The sequence below is a fragment of the Mytilus galloprovincialis genome, chromosome 5 (genome assembly GCF_965363235.1).
Source record: "Mytilus galloprovincialis chromosome 5, xbMytGall1.hap1.1, whole genome shotgun sequence".
Classification (NCBI taxonomy): domain Eukaryota; kingdom Metazoa; phylum Mollusca; class Bivalvia; order Mytilida; family Mytilidae; genus Mytilus; species Mytilus galloprovincialis.
In genome coordinates, this window is record NC_134842.1 from 21,785,695 (window position 1) to 21,812,982 (window position 27,288).

Sequence of the window (27,288 nt, forward strand, 5' to 3'; positions counted from 1 at the left end):
TGCAAAACGAAATGTTTGAAAAGTAATCTTTTATCATAGCAGTACTATTATTTTACATGCTTATGATATTGCAGTCTCCTTATCATCATTGAAGAAGACTTCAGGGAATATAGGTTGTTCTTCTCTTTAAAAAAATACCAAAATATTGCTTGTGCACTTGTCTGTCCTTCTCCCATATATAACCCATTCAAGTTGGAATATGCACATGTTTTATACCACCAAGCACCATGGGTGTATGTTCCACAATTATTTTTGTATTTAGTGCTTGTCCATGGATCGTTGTCCCTGTCCATGGTAGTAAAAGCTTGACCATTATGATAATCAAGGCTATTTCCTGTTATAAGTAGAAGAACTAGTCATTAGAAAAATATTATTTTAACGGTGTCAGATAAAACTGATTTTTTTTTACATAAGAATAAAGTTTTGAAATATAAAAGCATTTTACGTAAGATGAAACGACTTAATCATATTGTTATCGTGAGTAAACATTGTATTTCAATTGTCTTAATTAAATAATCATTTCATTTAATTGATATTATTATACTTCATGTCAAAATGCCAGATTTTGATTGGCAATACAAGGGTGTTAATGTACTCTATTACCCTTAAGCTTCATGGAGACATTAATCAAGTGTGCGCTTTATTAAATACGACTCTATCCTATGGCAAATACTCTATAACCCTTCACGGAGAGGCTTGATCAAGTTTGCGCTTTATTAAATACGACTCTATCCGATGGCAAATACTCTATTACCCTTCACGGAGAGGCTTGATCAAGTTTGCGCTTTATTAAATACGACTCTATCCGATGGCAAATACTCTATTACCCTTCACGGAGACGCTTGCTCAAGTGTTCGCTTTATTAAATACGGATGGTTGTAATGTACAAGACGTCATAGTATATTACTTTGAATTTGAAATTTAATCGACAGTAATAACAGAAAATAAAGTATTATAAATAAAATAACACATCGCTGAGAGGGTGATAGAGCAGATTGGCACCCCTCGAAAAAAGCATTGTCAACCTTGGCTTCGCCGCGGTTGACAATGTTTTCTCTGGATACCAATCTGCTCTATCACCCTCTCAGCTATGTGTTATTTATATATTGTTGCCCTTCGTTTACGGCGTATATCGAAAGATAAAGATTTTGTAATCTGTTCCCAAATGGGATGATGTTAATATTAACTTATCTTTCTTAATTATGTTTCTAATGAATATATTCATATTCTTTTCACTAGAATAAATAAATAAAAAAAATGGATATCAATTTATATATCATTCTTTTTGGTTTAAATATCAATCAAATAATATTATGATTATTTCTGAAATAAACAATGACATTTGAAGTATTGGCTAAATTCATGTGAGCTGTAGATACTAACCATATGTAATAAATATATGTTAGCAGCAGTTAGTTAAATTAGGCATTTAAGGTTAAATCCTGAAGAATATGTGTTGGTATTAAGCTTAATGCCTAAAATATATATATGCGAGTAAATAAAAGACATTTATTCATTCAAATATAAAAATATTTGTTACATAATAACATTATGACAACTGGAGCCTGTTTATCAAAACTGTCCAAAGATTGGTCCTATAATATATTCTTAGGACAGTAATTATGATAAAGTTGGGACCGACTTACGACATGTCTCAGCAAGCCCATTTAAGCTATCATATGATTACCTTAGCTAGGATGTCATAACTACTGTCCTAAGTATTGGAGTACAAGGAAATAGCAAATGAAAAAATTAAATATTGTATCAAATTTAACCAACAACCTTAACTTTAAACCCGATTAATTATTAAAAAATAATTATTAGTTTTAAATTAAAGAGTAATAAATAATTTTGATTTAATAATTGCACATTAAACTCTTTGAAACAAAACATAAGTAAACAAGAATGTGTCCAAAGTACACGGATGCCCCACTCGCACTATCCTTTTCCATGTTTCATGGACCGTGAAATTGGGCAATAATCTAATTTGGTATTAAAATTTGAAAGATTATACTATAGGGAACATATGTACTAAGTTTCAAGTTGATTGGGCTTCAATTTTATCAAAAACTACCTTGACCAAAAACTTTAACCTGAAACTCCCACTTTCATTTTCTATGTTTAGTAGACCGTGAAATGGGGGTCAAAAGTCTAATTTGGCTTCAAAATTAAAAAGATTATATCATAAGCAACAAGTTTACTACGTTTCAAGTTGATTGGACTTCAGCTTCATCAAAAACTACCTTGACTAAAAACTTTAACCTGAAACTCCCACTTTCATTTTCTATGTTCAGTGGACCGTGAAATTGGGGTTATCATAAGCAACAAGTTTACTAAGTTTCAAGTTGATTGGACTTCAGCTTCATCAAAAACTACCTTGACCAAAAACTTTAACCTGAACGGACGGACGCACAGACGAACGGAACCACAGACCAGAAAACATAATGCCCCTCTACTATCGTAGGTGGGGCATAAACAGTAACTACGTTTTATATTAGAATTAAACAAACTCATTAAGAAATAATTCATGGGGGCTTGAATATATCGTGATTTTACCACGGGTTGGCCCTTTATGTCACATATTTTACCCTGAGCGATATCTCATTCATAAAAATCATATAACGTGGGAGTACGATTGGAACAGCCCTGACAATATATTCATATTTTACCACGAGTGTGTACTCAAAGCATTTGAAGGACGTCATGTTAGAATTGTAAATAGGTTACATTAAATATATAATCGATAAAATCATTATATGCTTTGAAAGAGCTGAATCCGATGCAAAACTCAAGGCCTAGTTTCAACCTAAATATAAAAAAAGAAGATCAAGAGACCGGAAATAAAATCATTAATGAAATATGTTTTTTATATAAGAATGTGAAGGCATCAAATAATAATTTTAAAACATTAAAACTGGATATAAATGTGTGTTTAAATCATTTTTTTTATCACAAGTGGAATTTACAACCAAGAAAATTTACTTATTCATTAACAAAAATTGGAAAATGTTGTGAGCAAAAAATCATGTCTTAATTTTAAGGGTTCGACTAGTGAAAATGTACAAATTTTCAAATGAATATTATAATTATTCTATAGAATCTCCCCCTTTTTTTAAAATGGACACAATAACATCTTTTTTTAACTTTGAAATATTTTGTAATATTTGAAAACATGAATTCTGGGTTTTTTTAACAGCTATAATTACAAAATAAACTTTCTAAATTTGAAGATTTGTCAAAAGAATTTATGTTATGTAATATTAGAAATATAAATAAGATCCGACTTAATATGAAGACTCTATCACCAAATATGCAAAAATTCCAGAGTTTACTTATTGCCTAAAATTATGTCCGGCAATAGGCTGAATAATCATCATCAAATTCAGGACAAAAACTATATGCCTGGAAATTTTGGGCAATAACGTAATCCCTAGTCATTAGTTTGTTGCCTAGAAATTAAGCTTTATGTTTAATTTCAAATATTCACGCTAACATAAATCGATTTAAATGGCTACAAAACACTTATTCATTTTTGATCCATTCAATTATCGCCTTTAGGTTGCATTTCTGTTTATATCGACAATGCAATTTCCCATAGGAATTTCTTTTAAGGCTCAAATTGTACCACTTTTCTATGAAGTTTTAAAAAAAATTATATCCTAGAATGGAAAATTCACATACACTACTATTTTTTCCGATAGTGCTGTGTGACATATTTTCAACATGTCTATGCCCTGAACTTCTAGGAGTTTAAACTTACACTTAAATCATGTCCTACCCTTACCTAAAATGGTTCCCATGGATTTCAATTTGACAAAAATGCAAATGCATATTTACTGGTAACATTTCCAAATTATGTCTCTACGAGATGAAACATATAGAGCATGTAAGGGAATTAGTACGTAAACATAATTAATTTTCTATGAATATTTTATATCTCCCCAAAAGAGTCCTGGTTTACGAAACAGCTGTATTTACAAAGTAGAATCCTTAAAGTCATTATATTTAATTTAAAGTGGGTCAGTTGGACATCTACTGAATGCGAACAGTGGAAAATTCAGTACTAAAACAATGCCGGTGACAACTCTGATTAAAAGTTGTTTCTCAAAACTGATTGCTGATTGAACTTTTTTAAAATAGGTTCCACATTTGTATAGAAAGCACATAAATCTGCTATAAACTCTTCGATTTGTCTTAAAACAATCAAATCCCAAATTCGTAGATGATTTTGAAACTGCATGTATATTGATATATACATTTCCGCTTAAGTGGAATCAAATAACCTTATGTTTATACTTTCGCAAAACATACAAAAACAACGTATGAGTTTAAGCTTCTTCCGACCTTTTGTATTTGTTTTGTAGACAAAGTTTAGGTCGTTTTCCATCGATTTCATATACATACGTTATACAAACGAACATCTTTTTTGAAAGAAAAAAATCATTAATATTTCAGTGTATAAAAAAAAATTAAATAAATGCGTAATTTTTCGATTTTTATTTTTATTATTTGAGAGCCACATTTTTGACATACCCCTTTTTCTGTTTTTCATTTTCTCATTTTTGAGTGTGAACACATTCAGTCAATGATTTTTTTTTCATGGTTTCATCTTCATAGGCTTTGGATTTTCAAATATTTTGGGCTAGGGTATTACTATCACTAGGTCGATGCCCCTGCTAGTGGACTTGTAGTTCACGAGGGTATCACCAGCCAAGAAGCCAGCAAAGTTGTGATATAAAAATACGAATTTTGTGCAATTAAAATTTGCTGTTACAAAAATTTTTTAAATCATTTTAGGGACTATATTTCCCTCTTGCAAAGCCCGTCTTTGTCAGTTCTTTTTTTGTCCATTTTGGTTGATAGCCTTTCATCTATTAGATAAGCTTTGAATTTTCAAATATTTTGTGAGCATTACTGAAGACGTACATTAATTGTCGAAGATAATAACAATCAAAACCAAGGAGTAAACAAAGACTACAAAAACCAAAGAACATTTACACGAACAGTTATAAATAATAAATAAGAAACAACAAGAACTCCACTAAAAACCGGAAGTAAAATCAGGTGCTCTGGAATGGTAAGCATTTCCTGCACCGTATACGGCACCCGTCATGTTATTTCTTTGTTCAGTTCGGTAATGATTGAAGGTTATTATGACTGAGGGCAAATATCAGATATGATTTTTTCTACACTTTTTTTCATAATGGCCAATCAGCTCATGATGGCGACCGTAAAATTTCTTGAGTGATGACCTTAATTTGATTGATTCATAGCCCTGTCGAAATACGCATATGTTTTTGAACAATTTATGTTATTTAGGTTAGGTGAGGTTGTAATCCTTGAAAAAAGAGCATGATTTTGCATCAGGAGACCTATTTTAGTAATTTTAACCAGGACCATTGACTTGGTAACCTCAATATCAACAGGGACCGTCCCTTCGTAATGTCTTACCATATATTCATATATTTTCAACATATATGTAATGTAATGTAATCTATGAAAACTACTAGTATTGAATTTATCAACAAAACAAAAGTATATTAAACTTCATTTTGTCACCCGAATACAAATTAATGTTTTGCTAACCATGAACATTTCCTGATTTGCCTTCATCAAGGACGTTCAAAACATACGAAGTTGTAAGCCAATAATGCATATGACATGTTCAAACATACAAAATATGTACTTGATTATCACTAATGCGCTGAATAAATAACCAGAAGCCTCACATATGCAAAAATAGTGTTACTCAATTAAATGCGGGAATGTTAATACATTCTATGTAACTTGAGGTACAAGCCATACGTAAGTAAATGTCAACCAATAAGTATACTTGAAAATTTAACTTTTGAGTAAGCATTTAAAAGCCCAGTTTTAGTCACAATCTGTTATATTCACTGGTTTGTACGCAGCTTATGGGTTAATTTAAAATATCATCGAGAAAAAAAAATTGCTGAGAAAGGGACAGTATATGTTCATTCTTTACCTATAATGAAACGCTATTCAGATGCAATAAATTTACAGTGTTATTTTCAATCTTTTACAAATTTTTGAGCTCAATTTCTAAGAACCATTTTTAACAAAATACTTATATGTGCAATTTTTTTTCTGAAATGAAATGACTTTGAACTTTATTTAAGAGTTACTAGAAGGAAAATTATATTTCCTTTCTCTGTCGTTTATGAGTTCAGAAAGTAATAGAATGTATATGTTAAGGCTTAGAATATGTGAGTCAGAAACTATGAATTGTTTTGTAAAATTTATATATCTGCTTGGCAAACAGGATGGTACTGTTTGGCAGATGTAACACCTACAGCTCACTCACAATTATCAAGTTGCAGGCCAAATATGAAATCATTCCCTTTCACAAAAAACTTTTCATCTAAATTTAATGTTTACAAACTATTTTGCATTTGCTACCAAATGTTTCCAATCGTGTTCTAGATCTATTACGGATCGAAATGGTATATTTGAAGAATGTTGGTTTACATATGTATTGTTTATATAGTGGAGAAGATATTAGCAAGCAAAATCAAGGGAATTGTGCAAATGATGATACAAGCATGAAAATTAGCACGAAGCATCATTATTATATCCTTTTTAAGAAAAAACTGTTGGCCATAAGAAAATTTCATTTTTTCAAGACGGCCACCACCTTTTCTAAAATGGCTGATTTTTTCAAGATTTAAATACTTGTTTTTCTGGAAAACGTTTTAGTTGATCTTTTCTGAGTACAAAATATTACCAGGTTTGGTTGAAACCTTCTTAACATGTGACATTTATACTAGAAATAAATGTTTGACATTTTCTTGGTTCGCGCATGCGTGAAAATGTTACGAAATTCACACACAAACGTTTGGATTATTTATTACATGATTACCGTTTTTTAAATTTTGATGATGTTATGAACTTGTTTGATGACATTTTTTAAGGTTATGATACACCTACGTTTAACAATTTTGCGCATGCACAAACTATTTATTAGTAAAGTACGAATTACACGCACTGCAAAGGCACAATGATGGAAATCGTAGTTCATCTAACAGATGAGGATTTGAATTCCTTAAACATATTTTGATCGTCCTTCATTCCTCTAAGCATCTAGGTTCTATTTGAGTAAAAAATGTTGCTTTTAATGCCACTGTTTGAAAACACGCCCTTTCAGTTGCAATGATCAAGCATTCGATGGATAAGATGAAAAAGGTGGTTAACTTTCTAAATATCAGGCAAACAGTTGGAATGGCCAGACTTGTACAAAGAACGTACGTTTATCGTCATGTTTTGTGGATTGTACATTAAAATGGCTTGTTTGGCGTATAAAATAATAATTCTGGTGCCTTTGGTGACTATTTTAAAATTCTGAGTGATATATTGCGTGATAGTGGATAGACATGTGTTCCACTGAAGCCGATAAGGCAACACCTAGAATACCAGATGCTTTTCATGTATGTTCAAATATAATTAGGAATAGACAAGCGCATCAGATAACTGCATACTAGTATGTGGTTTTCTTATATTGATAATGCCAGTCGTTATGAAATCGTTAACACAGAACATATAGTTCATGACTCTGTGACGTTCAAGTATGACTGTGATCAACGGGTGTAAGGAAAGATAGTCATATCGACCACGGTTTAATTTCTGGCAGTACGCTCATTTCACAAATCAAATATCTAAATTACAAACAGACCATATCAAGCATGCTACCAATGTTTGTCTTGATCGTGTAAATCATGCTCGATGGTTACCCATCCATCTCCAAGATATGGTTTCCCTTCAACAACATCATCCACACGTGGCAATGAAATTTGCAAATAGTAATTTTAACTGTACGTAAGACCAACAAGTTGATTTCTTATATTACAATTGATCAGACACAAACACAGAATAATAAGTGGTGAACGGCGATGTTGGTACCATACGTTTAATCGAAGATCCCTTCGAGACGATAGATGGTAGCTGAACCAGAAGTCAGTAGACTGGTAGATGAATTTGAAAGATTTAGTGGTTTGAGTCATTCTACAACAGAAGAACGACGTCATGAAGACTCTACGAAAACACAAAAGGATTTCTTCGGAAAACGTTAAAGGCTTTCTAAAGTGATGAACAAGTTTAAAAATCCATTTCTAGAAGAGTCGTGAGATTTGTACAAATTTTGCTCTTTTAAGGAAGTTATTGATTCAGAAGTAGTTAAGATATGTATATAAACTCCAAGATATTAGATTCAAACAGCACGATCTTTTGATCTTTTGCGAAACGAAAGAGAATCTGCTTTTTTTAACAGGATGAAAAAGAATATTTTCATATAAGAGCAGTAAAAGGAAACTGAAAACTTCTTTGTCAAAAAACAAAGCTAGAGAACCTGAACACTGATTGCGATCTCTTTTCTAGATCTTTTATTTCTTCTTTAGCCATTAAAATCAAACTGCTCCTCCGTCTATGTGGCAGGATGGGGTATTAAATCGCATCAAATTGGTATACTCGAAACATTCTGCGATTTGCCATCAACTGCATGATCCAAATTATGACGCATTTATCGTTGGTTGGGCAGCAATGGTTAATTTATTGTCACCACTTGGGGCAAACATATCTGATGATTATGTAAATGATATCATACTGCCTTACATAAATCTTCCTTCGATAAGTATCCAAGAGTAGACATCGATTTGTTGTTTACTGACATATATGTCGTAGTATTAGGAATTGCAGTGCTCGCAAGATTAGATGTGGAAAAATGTTGGATAGGTTTTTGAAGGAATAAATACTTTCGACTGCTTCCTGTACATGTCATACCAAATGCGTTTGGTCCTCGTGTAGCAGCTTTTCCTCGCTTCCATGCATTTACTGGGTGTGACACTGAGTAAGCATTTCATCGAAAAGTGAAAAGGTCAGCTTGGCAGACATTGGAAGTATTCTCAGATGTAACAGACATGTTTGCCCGATTTTGTATGAAGACACAGACATCGACAGGAAGTATTTGTTTGCATCATGTACGGAATCATCACCGTTTGCTGTTAAGGAGGTACGATTAAAATCATTTGCAAGTAAGCAGCGGCCTTATTATGCTATTCCGCCTACCATACAATTATTATCATTACCTGTGGTAGGCGGAATTGCATCATAAGGCCGCTGCTTCCTTGCAAACGATTTTAATCTTCTGTTGCACATCAAAGGAGAAACATATATCAAGGTGGACATGTTTGGCCTCGTCTGGATACTTCGGTGTTGACATGAATATCAATAATGTGGTCATTTTTATAAATTTCCTGTTTACAAAACTTTCAATTTTTCGAAAAACTAAGGATTTTCTTATCCCAGGCATAGATTACCTTAGCCGTATTTGGCACAACTTTTTGGAATTTTGGATCCTCAATGCTCTTCAACTTTGTACTTGTTTGGTTTTATAAATATTTTGATTTGAGCGTCACTGATGAGTCTTATGTAGACGAAACGCGCGTCTTGCGTACTAAATTACAATCCTGGTACCTTTGATAACTATTTATGCATTTCGACAGGTTCATGTACCAAGTCATGACCACAGGAGTTGGGTTAAAGAAAAAAAACAATGATAATTGGAAACCAAAATGGACTTCTTTGCTGGCCGCTGATCCTCGTGTCATGAGTTTTTTAAATGCGGATGCCAGAAATTCAGCTGTGTTGATAACTATAAATGCTACCGTTCAGGCCTTCCGTGTACATGTTTGTATATTGGTAACTGTCAGATAATTATAAGATAAGACACCTGTCTTTCTAAACAAACTATATATGCGTTTGAACTTTAAAAAAGTCAGTAATATCTCTTGTTAAGTTAATAGAAATGATAAAATTGACATTTTCATCATTATGCCGCCATCTTGGGACCGGAAGTCACTCTTTTTCTTTTTGTTTTTCAGGTTTTACATCCATACAGTAGGACTGATATAACATAGCTGTAAAATAACCCGACCTGTGTTTTAAATAACAGTACCAATGATCTCCATATTTTTCTAAGCCTGCTAAATTGTCTTTAAGCTTTCTTCAATCTGTTGTCCTTTTCATTGTCACAGCAACCTTTTGTTGTTATAATTCCTCCCAGGTAAGTAAAGGTATCAACATACTCTAGGTCTTTCTCATTTAACTTCACGGGATTGTTATTTGTGGTGTTTACCCACATTACTTTTGTTTTAGAGGTAAATAACTTCATTCCTCTTTTGCTGGCATTTTCTTGAAGTTATTTATTATTTATTTGATATCAATTAATTATAACTTACCTGCATTCCCACTGTAACCAGCAACAGTTAGTCTATAGTTGGTAGACGCATCACCAACAGCGAATTTTGAATATTCGGCATAAGCTTTGTTACCATTGAAATCGGATATGTCAACTCTTAATTCGTACTTTCCCTGTGCAGTCAGTTTATTTATTCTTCGATTACCTACAATTTATAATTCTAAAACTTAATAAATGTATTGTCAACAAATATCATGGGCCTTTTTTAATAATGTTTTTAAAAGAAAAAATAATGATCCAAAACACAAATAAATCACTGATCTAAATAATCAGTTGTTTGTTATTGTTCACATATTTGCCTGTTTTTGTCGTGATTAAGAAAATAACTGCTGTATCCCTATTTTTCTATTTTTTACCTATTATGTCTGTTTGTTTGGTTCAAACATTGTTGACAATATAATGGATGTGTATGCTACAGTCATATTAGTAAGATGTTTAGCTAGCTTAGTAAAGATGTTTAATTATCATTTTCTACATAAGAAACTGTCTGTGTCAAGTCAGGAATATGATAGTTGTTATGCATTCGTTTGATATATTCAGGTTTTTGAAATCGCCATTTGTTAATTAACTCTCCGTTTACAAGTTTCCTCGGAGTTCGGTATTTTTGTTAGCTCACCTGGTAAAAGGGCGAAATGAGCTTTTTCTCATCACTTGGTGTCCGTCGTCCGTCGACCGTAGTCCGTCGTCTTTAACTTTTACAAAAATATTCTCCTCTGAAACTACTGGGCCAAATTTAAACAAATTTAAACAAATTTGGCCACAATCACCATTGGGGTATCTAGTTTAAAAAGTGTGTCCGGTTACCCTTCCAACCAACCAAGAAGGCCGTCAAGGCTTAAAATGGAACATAGGGGTAAAATGTAGATTTTGGCTCATATCTTTGAAACCAAGTCATTTAGAGCAAATCTGACACGAAGTAAAATGGTTTATTAGGTCAAGATCTATCTGCCCTGAAATTTTTAGATGAATCGGATAACCCGTTGTAGGGTGGCTGCCCCTGAATTAGTATTTTTTTTAGAAAATGTTGCCGCTTTTGGTTATTATCTTGAATATTATTATAGATATAGATAAACTGTAAACATCAGTAATGTTCAGCAAACTACAAAAAAGTTAACATTAGCAAAAGGTCCAATTGACCCCTGAAGGAGTCATTGCCCTTTATAGTATTTTTTTAACAATTTTCATAAATTTTGTAAATTTTGTAAATTTCTACAGAATGTTTTAACTACTGAGCCAAGTTTGTTATAGATAGAGATAATTGTAAGCAGCAAGAATGTTCAGTACAGTAAGATCTACAAACACATCACCATCACTAGAACACAATTTTGTCATGAATCCATCTGTGTCCTTCGTTTATGATATGCACATAGACCAAGGTGAACGACACAGGCTCTTTAGAGCCTCTAGTTATTTTACTTTTTGCATGACTCGTCTTATACAGAAAATGCTTTACATTTCACTACTGTAACCATGCGTAAAAAGAAAAATCACAAAAATTCTGAACTCAGAGGAAAATCAAATCGGAAAGTCCATAACCTCAGGGCATAATCAAATGACAAAACACATCAAAAACGAATGAACAGGGCACGTTTTTCACAATTAAGCAGCTCTTATTCAGGCCAGACATTGCCCTTTGGTGGCATTTTGAAGAACAAACAAAAACCAGTTACACAGAAACTTTTGAATGTTTACGCGATTTACATGTATTATTATTTTCTCCTTTAATTTTTTCGTTTATCATGTTCATCCGTTTCATCCGGTACGCTTCCGATAGTTGTCCGTTTTATGCAGTATTCATCCGTTAGATGTACGTTCGACGTCCGTTATGTCCGGTACGTTTCCGTTTCTCGAACGTTGCTTATCCGGTGTATGTCTGTTATGCATTCGTTATGCGTCTGTTTCATTTAATCAGTACATCAACGGACTCCCAACGGATAACAATTTTGTCAACGGACAACTTTTATTTTCATCCGTTAGCTATAGGCGTTCGTTCGTGCTATCCGGTAAGGTGTGACCGAGGCTTTACATTAGCAACAAGTACATATATTAGAATGGATGTGAAATGTGTGCAACAATGTATAACATAAAATAGGTAAGGTCCCACTCCTCTATATAGACCCAACGAGTAAGCATTCTAAAAGATCACATGGACACTTTCTTCTACCTATTTGAATGTCAATACACACTTTATGACTGTAGAAAAACATTCTTTAATCAATGCACTGCGTGTTAAAATGGACTGTAGGATAACACTAAACAGTAGATCATAAAATGTATATGATAAGTGTATATGCACTACAAAATAAAGGCAACTGTAGTATACCGCTGTTCGAAATTCATAATTTGATTGAGAAAAAGAACAAATCCGATATACAAATTGAAACTGAGGGAGACGCATCAAATTTAAGAGAACTACGACACAACAGAAATACAACATTAAAATGAAATATACACAGAAACAAACTATAATATAACAATGGCAATTTTTCTGACTTGGTAAAAGGCATGTTAAGACAACAATGGTGGGTTGAACCTAGTTTTGTAGCATATCATACCTCCCGCTTTTATCGCAATGTTAAATATAACATTAAATTACAACATTACATGATGAGACTACAATTCAAATTATTGGAAGAACATATAGGACAGAAAAACACACGACCAATAGTTAACAAAAGGTACCAGGTAAACAAATTAATACGCCAGACGTGTGTTTCGTCCACACAAGACTAACGACTGAAGCTTAGATGAAAAAGTTAGAAAGCCAAAAAAGTAAACAATTGAAGAGCATTGAGGACCAAAAAGTTCCAAAAATTTGTGACCAATACGGCTAAGGTTTTCGGCTTGGGATAAGAACATTCTTATTATAAAAAAAATCTTATAGGTTGCACTTTGCAAATAAATCTGTTTCACAAGCCACGCCTCTTTTTGGGAGATATGTAATATTCATAGATATATTATTTTGTGAACGTACTGGTTCCAAGATACAATCTCTGTATTTCTTCTCATAGAGTCATACTAGTAACTTGAGAATGTTACCAGTATATAAACCATTCTAAAAATGTAATTCTTACGAGGTCCTTAGGTTGAGGTAGAGGTAGTATAGGATAATAGTATAAGTTTAAAGTTTTAAAAAATCAGGGCATATAAATGTTCAAATTAATCCGCAGAGCCCTAGGTTTTGACCTTTGAAGAAAATAGTATACAATTGTAGCCTTTGTATGAGGTCGATACAAGGATATATTGGATTGAAAGAAGTATATTGACTGACGACAAAGTCCGAGGTCGATATACTTTTTTAGGTCGATATATCCTGTTTTGACCTCATAAATAGGTTATAATTGGTATCATTTGATGTTGTTGGAATTTTATAGATATCATATTGTCCCCTAGACAATAACAAACATAAACAAAATATATTTGTTGTTATTTCATTTACATTCTAATACTTTTTTTTTACACCTTATGTATTTGAAGATTTTTTTTATATCGATCATAAATTTTGTTGGATAAAACTTTCAACAATATCATGAAATTCATTACATGACGTCACAAATTATGTCGGTTTTTAGATATTCTTAAAATAACCGTGCAATTTGCTTTTTGCTGTGCTGTGCATATAAATTTCCGTTCTGGGATATAATTTTTCTCAAAACTTCATGGTAAAAGTGCAACAGATTTAGCCGCAAAGGGAGTTCTTATTAAAAATGGCTAGTCAATATTTACAGAATTGCAACCTATATCCTATTATTCAAAAGCTGATATTCGTTTTTTTCGTGTAGCGTGGTTATATTACAAAAACTCTTTTTACAAGGGAATAACTAGGTTAGAAACACAATTGCCGAATGGACCTGACAAATATTTCATTAAAACAATTAAATCAACACGTTATAAATATCATGCGTCCAAGGTTTAAAATTTTCTAGATTAACTTTAATCGGGAACTCAAAGCCAAAATATTTAAAATCCGATTATATATAAATAAAACCGAAAGTTTAAGATTTATGTGATAAAAAAGGGCGTAAAAGTGAAAATCTTAAAGTCCAAAAGATAATCAATGAATAGATATCCAGTTTCAGTTTTGATAACTAGGAGAAATAATTCGACTAGAGGTTGATAATAAGAATTTCAGCCAATCAGAATCATCCTTTTATTTCACTTTTTAATTGCAATATGTTTTAAAATCAGAACCAATATATACACACGAACTGCCCTTCCAAATTTGAAACTTTGCTGAAAATGACGAAAGACGTTACAAATTTAAACAATGACATGCTCAATTGGAAGGAATAAATGTACAAAAGATACAGTTCTAAACAGTCGTACAGTCGTTCTTTCATGGTTAAATTAGTAACACGAATTTTATTATTTTTTACGATTATATCACGACTTGGACTACTAATAGCGTAATAATGATACATATTAAGACGAGCGTCTGGCTAACTTAATTTAAAATATTTCCAAATTTCTAGAAACGTTTGGTGGAAATCCCTACTATCAGAAATCAATAGTAAAGAAGTCTTGTTAGAAATGAAAAGCACTTAGATGTTTATTTACTTCAGTGACTATACTGATTCAAAGTTATTTTTGAAAAGGCGGTAGATACAAATGGAACATACACAACTCATAAGTTGAATGAAAATAAAAACACAGTCTGCCTGCGATCCCATAACCATGATAACAAAGTCACAGATCACAGGTATGAATTATTTACAATAATCGAAGAACTTAAAGTTACTCGCTACAAAATAAAAAGAATACTAAATTTCAAGGGACAACGAATGACTTTTTATGAAAATGGAAAATGTGGAATGATTGCCTAGGAGACAACTTCCAATCGGAAACCAATCAAGTAGAAGTTACGTAGCTCATCATGCAGCATTCAATAATGAGCAAAAACCATATTGCATAGCTAGCTATTAAAAGCCCCGATATTACAAATGTAAACAAATTTCAAACTATAAAACTAACGATGAATTACAGGATCCTGACTTGGGACTCAATGTGGCGAGGTTCAACATAAACACGGACGCCCAAACTCGTTGTCTCGTAATTAAGGACATAGGTAGAGGTGCAGCACAAAAAAAAAGAAATTAACGGGAAAAAAAACACAATACTAATATTTCATTTTTAATAATTCTTTGTCTTTGATATGAATAAACGTTACCTGATGCATTGTGTTTCTTTGTTAACATTGAACATGACGTCATAACTTAAATAACGTCACAAGTACATCCCTAACAACACAACCAAAATCGGAAACGTTACGTTACGTATTTCCGTTTCTTTTTTTTAACAAATATTTAGTTACAAAAAAATTAATTCATACATACTTCGTCCCCATTCACAGGTAATGCCTGCCTCATATTATACATCCTCTTTTCGTAGTATTACTCCTTTACTCTACTGCTTGTCATGATTTAGAAATTCGTTGTAGTTGATTATAAAGAAAATGACATGAATAAGATATATTTACCTAACCAGAATTCGGCCTCTAAATTTCCAAATCCATTTTTATACGCTTCCCAACCTCTGTAAAAGTCAGTCTTACCGTTTATTCTTCTCTGAAACACCTGAATATATAAATGATTATACGTCAAAATATTTATTTAAATGTGGCAATGCATAGAGACCATCAGCTTAAAAGCAATAATAGATAAGCAATGAAAAGGGTAAGATTATTGGGTCGGGGTTGAGGAACAACTTCATTCGGATTTTTTTTAAATTAAAATGTTGACACAAAATATTACATCATTAATTAATACAAATATCACAATTCCTCGAATTGCGTATCAAAAAGGTAAAAATCATATGAAGGTTACAGAAGTTTAAGATTTTTTTCGATTTTGTTTGTTCATATCTAAATCAAAATAAAGAATTTTCTCTGATATCGGGTACTATTCACGGCAACACTCCTTTTGCGCCAATTACTGTTTTTCAGGGGTATCATTTGCGCCTAATTTTTTTTCTTCAAATGTATCAATTGCGCCAGTTTTCGGAACTCATTTGCGCCAATTTACCTGAACACATATTGATCGTACATATTAAAGAAAATATATCCGAAAGACCAGCTAAGATCATATGTTCGGAGCTATTCCATCATGATGAGGAACATCTACAGAAAAATTACTTGAAGTCCATAAGACAGTCTATGTACAGAGAGAGAAGATAACTGTACCCTGCCCAACCAAAAAGTTCAGTAGAATTTCAAGAAATTTTAAGTGAGTTAGAGTAATCACAAATGGTGGGTATGGTTGTCCTGCGAGAGAACGTTCTGTGCTGGTGATTCGGTCCTGACGGGTGCTGGTGATCAATGAAAAAATGTAAACAAAGACGAAAATGATGATTTTTGACGTTTTCACTCATAACAAATGGAAGAAAACAGTTGAGATTTTTCAATTTTGTTTCTTATGGGTTCCTATGTAAACCATTAAAAAGTTGACCCTCTAAACTGTTTCAGTAAGCGTAACACAAAAATGCTCATTTTCATATAATCTCGAACTGAAAAAATTAAACAAAAATGCTCATAGAGTCCGCTTTCTATACCGCAATCCACACGACAAAACTATTTTGTGAAAAAACATTGCAATTTATTAAAATTCAGCATTTTCTCAATTTATTCATGTCCTGATACTGTGCTGGTGGGTCCTGTCATTGTGCTGGTGGGTCCTGATATGGTGCTGGTGATTTTGGATAAGAAGTTGGTCATATTTGAAACAAATGTTACAAAATCAATAAAATTGGGCAGATAATTGTTGTCAATAGGATCTATGACTCCTATTTTAGCTCTTGTGCATTCATTTGGCTGTTTAGTATATGTTTTCAAATGATCGTAACTTGTATTACATAATTACATAAAAGGGCAACATCTTTCGTGCAATATCAGATAACAATATATAGTATTGACAGAGTGTGAATTTCGCTTGTTTGTTGCGGATGTTGATGTTTGTAGTGCTAAACGTAGTCGGAACAACTACAAGAATTTTGAAAGCTCAGTCAAAATCAACAGAATTGTGAAAGCAACTTATATTTTTTTAATTTTAATTCATGAAGACGAGCGATTTAAAACCCATGGTCACACACCTTGTAATTTACAAAAACAAAAAACTGGATATCGTTGGTATTTGTCACAAAGCTAATTAAGGCAATTGACAGGTTATCGAAAGCTAAGGAAGGCATTCTGGTAACTTTGACCAAGATATTGTTCTATTGAAAGTACAACCGATATTCTGTCCGGGTTGAAATTTTAAGGAGGTTATAAGGGGCCTGCCTTAGATGAATTTCGAACCTCAACGGACCAGAAACTAGCATTAAATAGACGATGTTTTATTGTTGTATATTACTTGGTTTTTATTTTCGTGTAAATGGTTTTCACTTACGTTTACGAAGTAGAGGTTCGTCCGAATGTACCTTTACGAAGTAGAGGTTCGTCCGAATGATATATAATTTTTTTTCAAAATTAATACGCAAAATTCTGAAAATTTAGAGAGGTTCATGTCATATATATGTATAGATATTGATGTCAAAATTTATACATGCAGCTTCGGGGTCCGAAGCTAGAAGGATGTTGGAAGAGTTGTCATGTTGTAAAAATGCATGAAATTGTGAAATTTTGCATTTGATTCTTTTTAAGTCATGTTTGGTATCAAAAGTCAATATTTCTTATGAGTAATTCAGTTTCAATGTTTTTATTACGCTAGAAGTGCATTTTATTCAGAAAACAAGATTTTGAATTTGACACATTTAGAATTTCCTTATTATTTGACGTGATAGAAAATCCTAGTTTGTCATAATTTGAATTGTCGATTGTACATGTGGTTGTTTTGTTGGTGTGTTTCGTTTTTGTTAACTCTATAGTCCGTCGGAAATGAATAACAGTATTTTACAATCCAAACAATTTAGGCCCGGTTTTTGATGATAGAAGGTCCATCCTGGAAAGTTGTTATAAACCAATACACGATACTGGATACATGAACGTTCACATACTTTATTTTTTCCATCCAACATATATACAGTCACAGTTCATAAACAATATTTACAAAACAGTAATCATGGCAAAATACATTTACCCGCCGCTGCTCGTAGATCGAGAGCGGGGCGAACCGGAGCGTCACATGGTTCTCTCTATCTTTTTTTCTTTTTCGTTTAAAAAGTCACTTTTATAAAACATGATCATGGAAACGTTTTGACCAATGAAAATAGAAAAAGGTATTAATAAACAAATAGTTTCCAAACAATGAAACATTTTAAAAGCAGATTAAATTAAGACTTAGTGTTAATTGACATTATTCACTCTATATACAGTTTAGGTGTTGACAAATAAATTACATTGATGACCATTGTTGTCAAAAAGTATTCTCACGACATAATCTTAATCTTAATCCATAAATATTTTATAGTAACGCTAACACGACTAATACATGTCTTTTATAAAATTATTGAAAAAAAGTTCAAAATCTTGTTTTCTGAATAAAATGCACTTCTAGCGTAATAAAAACATTGAAACTGAATTACTCATAAGAAATATTGACTTTTGATACCAAACATGACTTAAAAAGAATCAAATGCAAAATTTCACAATTTCATGCATTTTTACAACATGACAGTATCTAAAATAAGAATAGTTTTATTAAGATATTAAATGCCCTTACATTGATGCTTCAACAATGATCAAAGCCCATGCCGCATAGACATGTTTGTTAGCGCTCCGCATACCCCTCCCCACTTTTACCCAACCAACCCTTCTCATTTCCTCCTTCATTGTTACAGTAGTGTACTAACACAACAATTTATCACATAAAATAATAACTCAAAGACACACATTATTGAACAACGAATGCTCGCAGGTACTGAAAGCTAGTTCAAAGCCGCATTTTCAACACAATGAATTGAACACAAGTTAAAAATTCCACAATACCATATAATTCATTTTATGTGTCAATTTGTTCGAAAAAAGTCGAAAAGAAGAAAGTTTTTTTAATGTCATGATTATCTGTCGCTTTCTAGATCTATGCTTAGCATTTATTTCAGATGACATGGACTCCTCACCCTGGTGACCCTGCTTTTCATAACTTTATCCGTATACATATATTAATAGATAAACAAAAGGCTGCAGCTGGTATTTTTGTATTTTTAAAAAATGATTCGTTGTAACGAGAATATTTGTGGTGAATGGAAACTGTGAGGGTCAAAATCTTAAATTGCTTATAAATGTTGCTGGACCCAGTTTCGTTATCTGATCTGAATTTTCTGAAATGTGCAAGGTAGAAAGACATTTTGATTTTTTTTACTCGGTAAGTTTTGCCCTAATTGCTTGAACTTTTGCAATATTAAAGCCGATTTCAATGAGTGTGAAGACGAAGGGAATATCTTTGGTTATCTTGCTTGCTGAACAGAAAAGTCATTGTTAGGTTATGTAAACTACCCTACTTTAAGAGTAGACTAGTCCGACAAATGACACATCTTTAATTCTATCTGTAGGACCAGGCTACTTCGAAAGGAGGGTAGTATACCTTACCTAACAATGACTTCATGGTTTAGCTAACAAGCAAGCTAACCAAAGATATTACCTTTGCCTACATACTCAATGGAATCGGCTGTAACTAAAAACTCGAATACATTTTAACAGACAGTGGTCATGTTTGTTGATGAATATTGTATTTCCTAGATTCACTCTTGATAAATCATTTGGTAACATTTGGTCAAGTAATTTCAGAAAAGATCTTTTTGTAATTGCTGACGCCAAGACAATAAATGAACCTCACACGACCCCTCGACACAGGTGAGCTTATATATGATCTTATAGCGATTCGGGTTGATAACTAGTTGAAATTAAGCCAGTTTTTTGTGTGTGTAGATTTGTATTGTTTTAAACTGTTCAGGCCACAGAAGGGGTCATAAACCATACACAAAAAGATAAAATATTAGTTTAAACATATTTATTCATAGTGGATTGGGAAACAAGTTTTGCAACTTATATTAATCCCTTTCCACTTGGCGGGTGCGAGTGCTGCCTTGTAGCGGCATTAGCCTACTCTTTTTCGAAATCTACAAGGGTGTCTTTAACGTGCAAGAGATGTGGCTCTCTCTTAACACGGGTCAGCCATTTATCGTCCCCTTCCGACGGACTATCATCGTTTCCTCAAGACCATACTCGCCAATGGCGTCAAGGGATAAAATATTGATCTAAGTACTTAATTTACATCTCTGAACCCCCATCCCCGGCTTGTTTTTTTAGGAGGGTGTCTAAAAATGGTCGATTACAGACAGCCGAGTACGCATTTTACTTTTCAGGTGTGTTTACGTTGATTGTTAAAGTCCTGAAAACGGATAGATGGAAACAAAAATGTTTGATATATATGGCTTTAGATTCAGTTTTTTTAAATATAAATTAAGGCTACATTTTAATATAATAATACTTAGAATTCACAATATAAAAACATGCAGAAAAAAAAATGGATGAAGTGAAATATCTTAGTAAGGAGTCATTACTACAGAGATGGTGTGTTTGACACACAAAACTTAAAAGCTTAGTGATATTATCAATATTAAAATAAAAGTGTATTTTAGTTGGGTATTTTTTCCATTTACTCATTTTCAATTATAATTAAGGCACATTTGATTTTTATTCATAAAAACATTTAAAAATAGAAAAGTAGGACACATTGTTCACTTCCTCCCCCGTAATTCTTTATCAAAAATATTTATTTATTTTGGAATTTGAAATGAAAAAGCTAAGAAATCTTAGTTTTGTTAGTGTTCTCTAGGTTATCTGGTCTTCATTCTCTGACATATTCTAGTCTGCCCTTTCATAAAATAGTGATTTTTTTTTAGTGTTCTATCGAACTTTCGAAAAAAAAATACCTGATAACCGTTCAGACAAAAAAAATATGTTGAAAAAATCTTACAGATACAGCAAGTGATTCTTAATAGCTATAAGATACATTTTTCTTTTAAAATACAACTTTTAAATCTTACGGGAAACTATTCCAAGCTTAAAACTTTCACTGTAACCTCGCTCTAACTTACCCCCACCCCCCTCCCCCCCCAAAAAAACCCAAACAAACAAACCCGCAATACTATTGTCATTCTTATAGTCAGCACTCAAATTCACAAACAAGTGTGTTTTAAGCTGCTAAAGACATATGATTCAAACGCTTAGAAAGTCCTTTGTTCTATATTTTTGCTCTCCATTTTTATGCAAAACCTTTTACATTTTTATTTTTATGGGTTATTGTTGAAAGTCGTACGAAGACGACGTCTGGTTGTTAACACATACTTCCTTTGGTTTCTTATGAAAATTTGTCCATTGACAACAAACATACCACATCATCTACTTTATATAAGTATTGTATAAATTACAACGTATTTTGGTGATCTTGCAAAATGATCGTAATCCCGAAAATCGTAAACATATTTTCTTATCTTAAAAGGGGGCAAAAGGGTTCCATTAACAGGCCAATAAATAAGATTACAGTTAATTTTAAAAAAAATAAAAAAATAGGGGTATTTTTTCTCTCATAATAACAGTAAACAGATTCACAACAATGTCAATTTCAAGAAAGCAGACAACAGTTAATTAGTCAATAACAGTACAGCATCAATGATCTTGAATATATGCCACTTTTAACTAAAATATAAAGGCACAGAACCAGGGCATAGGAGCACAGAACCAGGACCGTTTTTCTTATCACCAGCACAGCGTCAGGACTATTCCGTTTAACGAACTTGCATGACTTTTGCAATATAATATTGTTGTAATATACTTTGCATGGTACTTATGACGCATCAGAGAAAAATTAAGCAACAAAGCAGTCGTTTTATTGCCGTTCTGATACAATGTAAACAAACCCACCAGCACAGAATCGGGACCCACCAGCACCTGACAGGACCAAATCACCAGCACAGAACGTTCTCTCGCAGGACAACCATACCCACCGTGAATAGGACACAACTTTTTGAAAAGTTTACAATAATATGCTTACACGATTCAGTATAGGTCAAAGCTAAATGCGACAGCAAATGAAAAGTGTAATTACTATCCCTCTAATTCTAGAGAAAGAAACAAATGCAATTTCTTCACAATGCGATACCTCAGGAAAGTATGATATGTTTAACCATGTGCGCTTCTGTTAACATTGTTAGTACTCTATGATTGTTGTTCTGAAGATAATGGAAGAATTTTATTTTTCTGTATGTCGATATTGATAAGGTATTATAAAATATTGTTTTCATTGCTTTGAATTCGAAAACAAGGGAATCTTCAAATAATATCCGTCGCATCTTCAAAAGACAATAGTCTGTCCGACATCAATATCTATACTTTGAATATATAAAAAGAAGATGTGATATGATTGCCAATGAGACAACTCTCCACAAGAGACTACAATGGCACAGACATTTAAAACAACTATTGGTCATCGTTCGGCTTTCAACAATGAGAAAAGCCCATACCGCATAGTCAGTATAGAAGGGCCCGAAATGACAATGTAAAAACAATTCAAGCGAGAAAACTAACGGCCTTATTTATGTACAAAAAATGAAAGAAAAAAAATTATGTAACACAGAAACAAACAACAACCACTGAATTATAGGCTCCTGAATTGGGACAGGCACATACATGTACATACATGTTTAAAGTGTGGTTTACATATTATGTATTTGCATTCAGGCTTTACACTTCTGGAATTCAGTGAAAAACTATAGAAAAGCAAAAAAACATTTGGAAATCTTTTCATTCATGTTTAGATATTTTATTATGTATTAAATAAAGGAACAAATGTGTATAAAGTATCTTCTTGGGTAAGGCATGGGCTCATATCTTTCTTTGAAATAGTCCATAAACACTATTTGCACATGACTTTTCTAATTAGTGCAAATATGTCAATTAAGAAATATTTTTGAAAACATGCATGGAGACATTACAAGCAGTTTTAGTGCACTAAAGAGTCCAGATTTTAGCAATCTGTCAAGTTGTCAACAACACTAACATAATTTCAAAGGGATTGAATTATTTTAATATATTTGTAATTTATGGACTCAAAAGTAAAATCACTAAAATACTCATCTCTGATGAGTTTCAATAAGGAAAGTCTTTAATCAAATGGCAATTTCAAAGCTCAAACACATCAAACAAAATTAATAACAACCGTCATATTTCTGATTTGGACATGCAAGTTCTTATGAAGAAAATGTGATATAAACCTGGTTTTATAGGTAGCTCAACCTCTTACTTGTTTGACAGTCTTTTCAAATTCACTAATATTGACAACGATGTGTGAACAAAACAAACAGACATATTAGGTTAAAGTGTAAAAAAAAGGGGGTACAGCAGTCAACAAACATTCTGCTATAATCTGAATCACCATTAAAATGAACAAATATGTAACAAAGAGGCAAAAAAAGGCATATTACTTCTATAAATTATTTGGATGGAGAGCTGTCTCATTGGCACTCACACCACATCTTCCTATATCTATATACCATAACACAATTGTGTTCATTGTTAATTCGGAATGATGGTTATTTCAACCTATGATGTTGAGTACTTAGTGACAAATGCAAAAAATATCATCATTTTTATAACCTGCTTTTTTTTGGAAATCTCCTATACAGTATTTTCTTCTCTACTTCACTATAGGTGTGCATGTAAATTTTTTATAGACAATACAAAGCAAAGCAAACACCACATAGTCATTGCTTAATTTTTACGCAAGAAAATCATATATCGTTTGCATGGTATCTATACAATTAAACGAGAAGACCTCATTTTGTGTGTCGCTTCTCTTCTCTCCACGATAAATTAATCATCATGCATCTGTGTTCTATAGGTAACATGCATAGTCGCATTTGTCATCCATTCTTATGATTATTCAGATTGAATTATTTTTGGAGAAAAACGACAAAAAAGGAGTCCGGATATTGATTCCGTCATCAGACTGACTTTTAGTCATAGATAAGACTTCCGGTTTGAAACATGCAGAAGTACAACCAATCGTATGATAGATAACAAAAATGAAAAATAAATAAGCCAATCAGAGCATTCTCCATATCATGGTGTTTAAATCGCAAGAACCAGAACTATTATACCTCCTTAGAGAGGACAATTATTTTTCGCGTTTATCTACATGTAAATTACGATTATACTACTTTAATATATAGAGACTCTTTGTATTCTGTCTACTGTTTTCTTTGAAATGTTTACTATTTAAGGGGTCATACCAGTTGCATATGTATATTAAAATAAGTAAAACATGTGGAAACAAGAAAATGTCCTAGTACACGGATGCCACATCGGCACTGTATTTACTAAGTTTCGAGTTGATTGGACTTTAAGTTCATCAAAAACTACCTCGACCAAAAACTTTTAACCTGAAGCGGGACAGACGGACGAACGAACGAACGAAGGAACGGATGCACAAACTAGAAAACATCATGCCCATGAATGGGGCATACAGGTTTATTGTTGAAAATGAAAGAAGTGATTTGACTAAAATCCATTTATTGGGCATGATGTTTTCTAGTTTCCATCTTTTTAAGAAGGGTAGAGATAAGAGGGAGGCAGGACCTTTTTCGGGACGTAGGGTTCGGGTGTTTTTAAACTCGGGTTTTGGGGATTGATCCTTACGGGATCCGGGAATATTTTTCGGTTCCGGGATATAAATTTCTTTAAATTCTCCATCTCGGTATTTCATGCTTTTAAGCCCGGGATTTCGGGATTAGGACCAGAGACCCCTCAAATTAGCCTTAGTCGATCTTAGTCATTTATACAAGATTCATATACTACCATTGGCATGCTAATAAGGCTCTCAAAAGAAAAAGCACTGATGGGTTGTCCTAGAAGCATATTTGATTAGACTAATAATGGTCTATATATAAGCAGTTACATTTATTTCACGTTTGAAGCGGTGCAAAATTTTTAATTAATTTGACTTTTACCAAAAGATGCATTGTAGCAAAGGAGAAGAATAATTGTGGTATAAGGCCAGAAACACGAAAATAATTGAATTTAACAGAAAGGAAACAAAAATCAGACTTTGGAAAAAGGGAGAGGGCTACCTTTTATCAAATTCTCCATACATAATTTCTTTTACAAAACATCATTCTTCAACAGTTCACAAGCTGTATATGCCCGCAATTTCGCGGGTGTGCTCTAGTAGTTTGTAAATTAATAGATTGAATAGTTTAAAACTGGACACATTTCCAGGATTCAAAGCAACCATAATCAAGATTGATAGTAGCTATCTTTTGATTTAGCAATAATTTGCAAACGAACGATTCCTGATGAGGAGATGGTTTAAATCAAGTGAAGAGTTGCATGTTCTCAATTCGATTATGACTGGTATCTTTTAATATAAATGAATATATGTTTTCTAATAACTTTTACTGCTGTATTTTTAGTTAAGTTAATTATCAGTACATTTAATTACCGTCCATCCTCCCTTGTCGGTCTCGAAATCACAATAAACATCAAATCCTTGAGAGTGTTTTGGATAGATCTTATAAATGCCGTTTCCTCTTTTCGATTTGATATCTTTGCAATCGATAGGACGTTGCTTTGGCTTTTTCTCGTTTTCTGCACAAACATAAAAACAAAATTACAATAGAAATCATCAATCTATGCAAAGTCGTTGTGATGTGCAGTATTTGTGAATAAAAAGTACTACATGATGCAAACCAAATATAAACCCCCCGGATTCCTTTATCCCAAGTATAGATTATCTTAGCCGTTTATGTCATAACTTTTTGGAATTTCGGGTCTTAGATTTTCTTTAACTTTGTACTTGTTTGACTATATGATTATTTTTATCTGAGCGTCACTGGTAAGTCTTGTGTAGACGAAACCCGCGTCTGGGGTATTTATGATATATGGTACCTTTTTATAACTATATATATTCGTATAAATGACGATATCGAATATATTATAGGAATCATTGGTAGACCAAACAATCGTATTTGAAGCATCATTTACATTTCGAAATGGTTCTTACTACAATTTAATGCAAGAAATAGTAATAGTTAATTTCAGAACACTTACCAATGGATAGCTATTGTAAACAGCAATAATTGAACTCTTTAGATTTAAATATTTCTTTTTCACAAGGGAAACTCTATGCAGATTGTTTATTCCTGATTGTTAATTTTACTTTTAAGGACGAAAATCTTTCTTTTGGTCCTTTATCTTCTAATAGTATCATTTTTTCTACAACAATCACATATATTAACTTACTAGTTCATACACAGTAGATCGAAGCTGCTAGTATTAAATATATCGATAGTTCGATCACTATGTATAGTTTGATTCAACGTCTGTGTTTTAACACCACTTTCAAGCTCCGTCTATATGGCTATTTCGTAGCGGTCACTTTTTATTGTTGAAGGAAGCTGGAGTACCCGGTGAAATCTGTCGACCTTCAATTTAAAAGCTAACAATCCTATGTCTGTATAATTGTTAAAAAAAATTGAGAGTTAAGCACAAATCGAAAAAAAAAATGGTATTAAATTACCAAAGTACATAGGAACTTCTTATGAATGATACATTGTCATGCTTTCACACGTTCATTTACTGACATAAATATTATTATACCTTTACATGTTTTCAATTCCTTCTCTGCGTTGTGTAACTTTTCACAACAGCTTGTGTGTGCTTTCTTTTCACCAACAAGTTTTAAAATCCAGTCGGCTTTTTCACCATGAAAACAAACACCTAGACAATAAAATAGCACATGCTAATTATATTGAATACCAGAGTTATGACACATTTAAGACATTGATATAATAAAAAGGAATTTTAGAAGTCAGTATGCATTAACATAATTTGCTCAACTGCGTATATGTAACATGACATAAAAATTCAAAATAATCGACACACATATTTCCATATCAAATATTCAAATTTGTTTACTTACTTTTTTCTGCCACCTGTATTTTTTCTGCAAATACAAAAAATATTATAACAGACAAATTAAGCAGAACCTGTGATTTGAACATGATACTATTTCAGATAACTTTGACTTGGC

The 27,288-nt window shown here is 32.6% G+C and overlaps 1 protein-coding gene across 1 annotated transcript; it reads right to left on the minus strand.

The window, feature by feature from the left end:
* Positions 1–14: 14 nt before the first annotated feature.
* LOC143075393 (microfibril-associated glycoprotein 4-like) lies at positions 15–27,288 on the minus strand. Its single transcript, XM_076250786.1, has 6 exons — positions 27,178–27,288; positions 26,856–26,975; positions 25,699–25,844; positions 15,747–15,843; positions 10,251–10,415; positions 15–334 (listed from the first exon to the last, which is right to left on the minus strand). The coding sequence occupies exons 1-6, from the start codon at positions 27,257–27,259 to the stop codon at positions 48–50; spliced, it is 897 nt and encodes a 298-aa protein (XP_076106901.1). The 5' UTR covers positions 27,260–27,288; the 3' UTR covers positions 15–47.

Bases quoted from the DNA above. Each gene is read 5' to 3' on its own strand.
- LOC143075393 (XM_076250786.1), bottom strand. From the start codon at position 27,259: ATGTTCAAATCACAGGTTCTGCTTAATTTGTCTGTTATAATATTTTTT. The intron at 26,976-27,177 runs GTAAGTAAACAA...TTTATTGTCTAG, and splicing joins AATACAGGTGGCAGAAAAAA to GTGTTTGTTTTCATGGTGAA. The intron at 335-10,250 runs GTAAGTTATAAT...TACTTATAACAG, and splicing joins TGGTTACAGTGGGAATGCAG to GAAATAGCCTTGATTATCAT.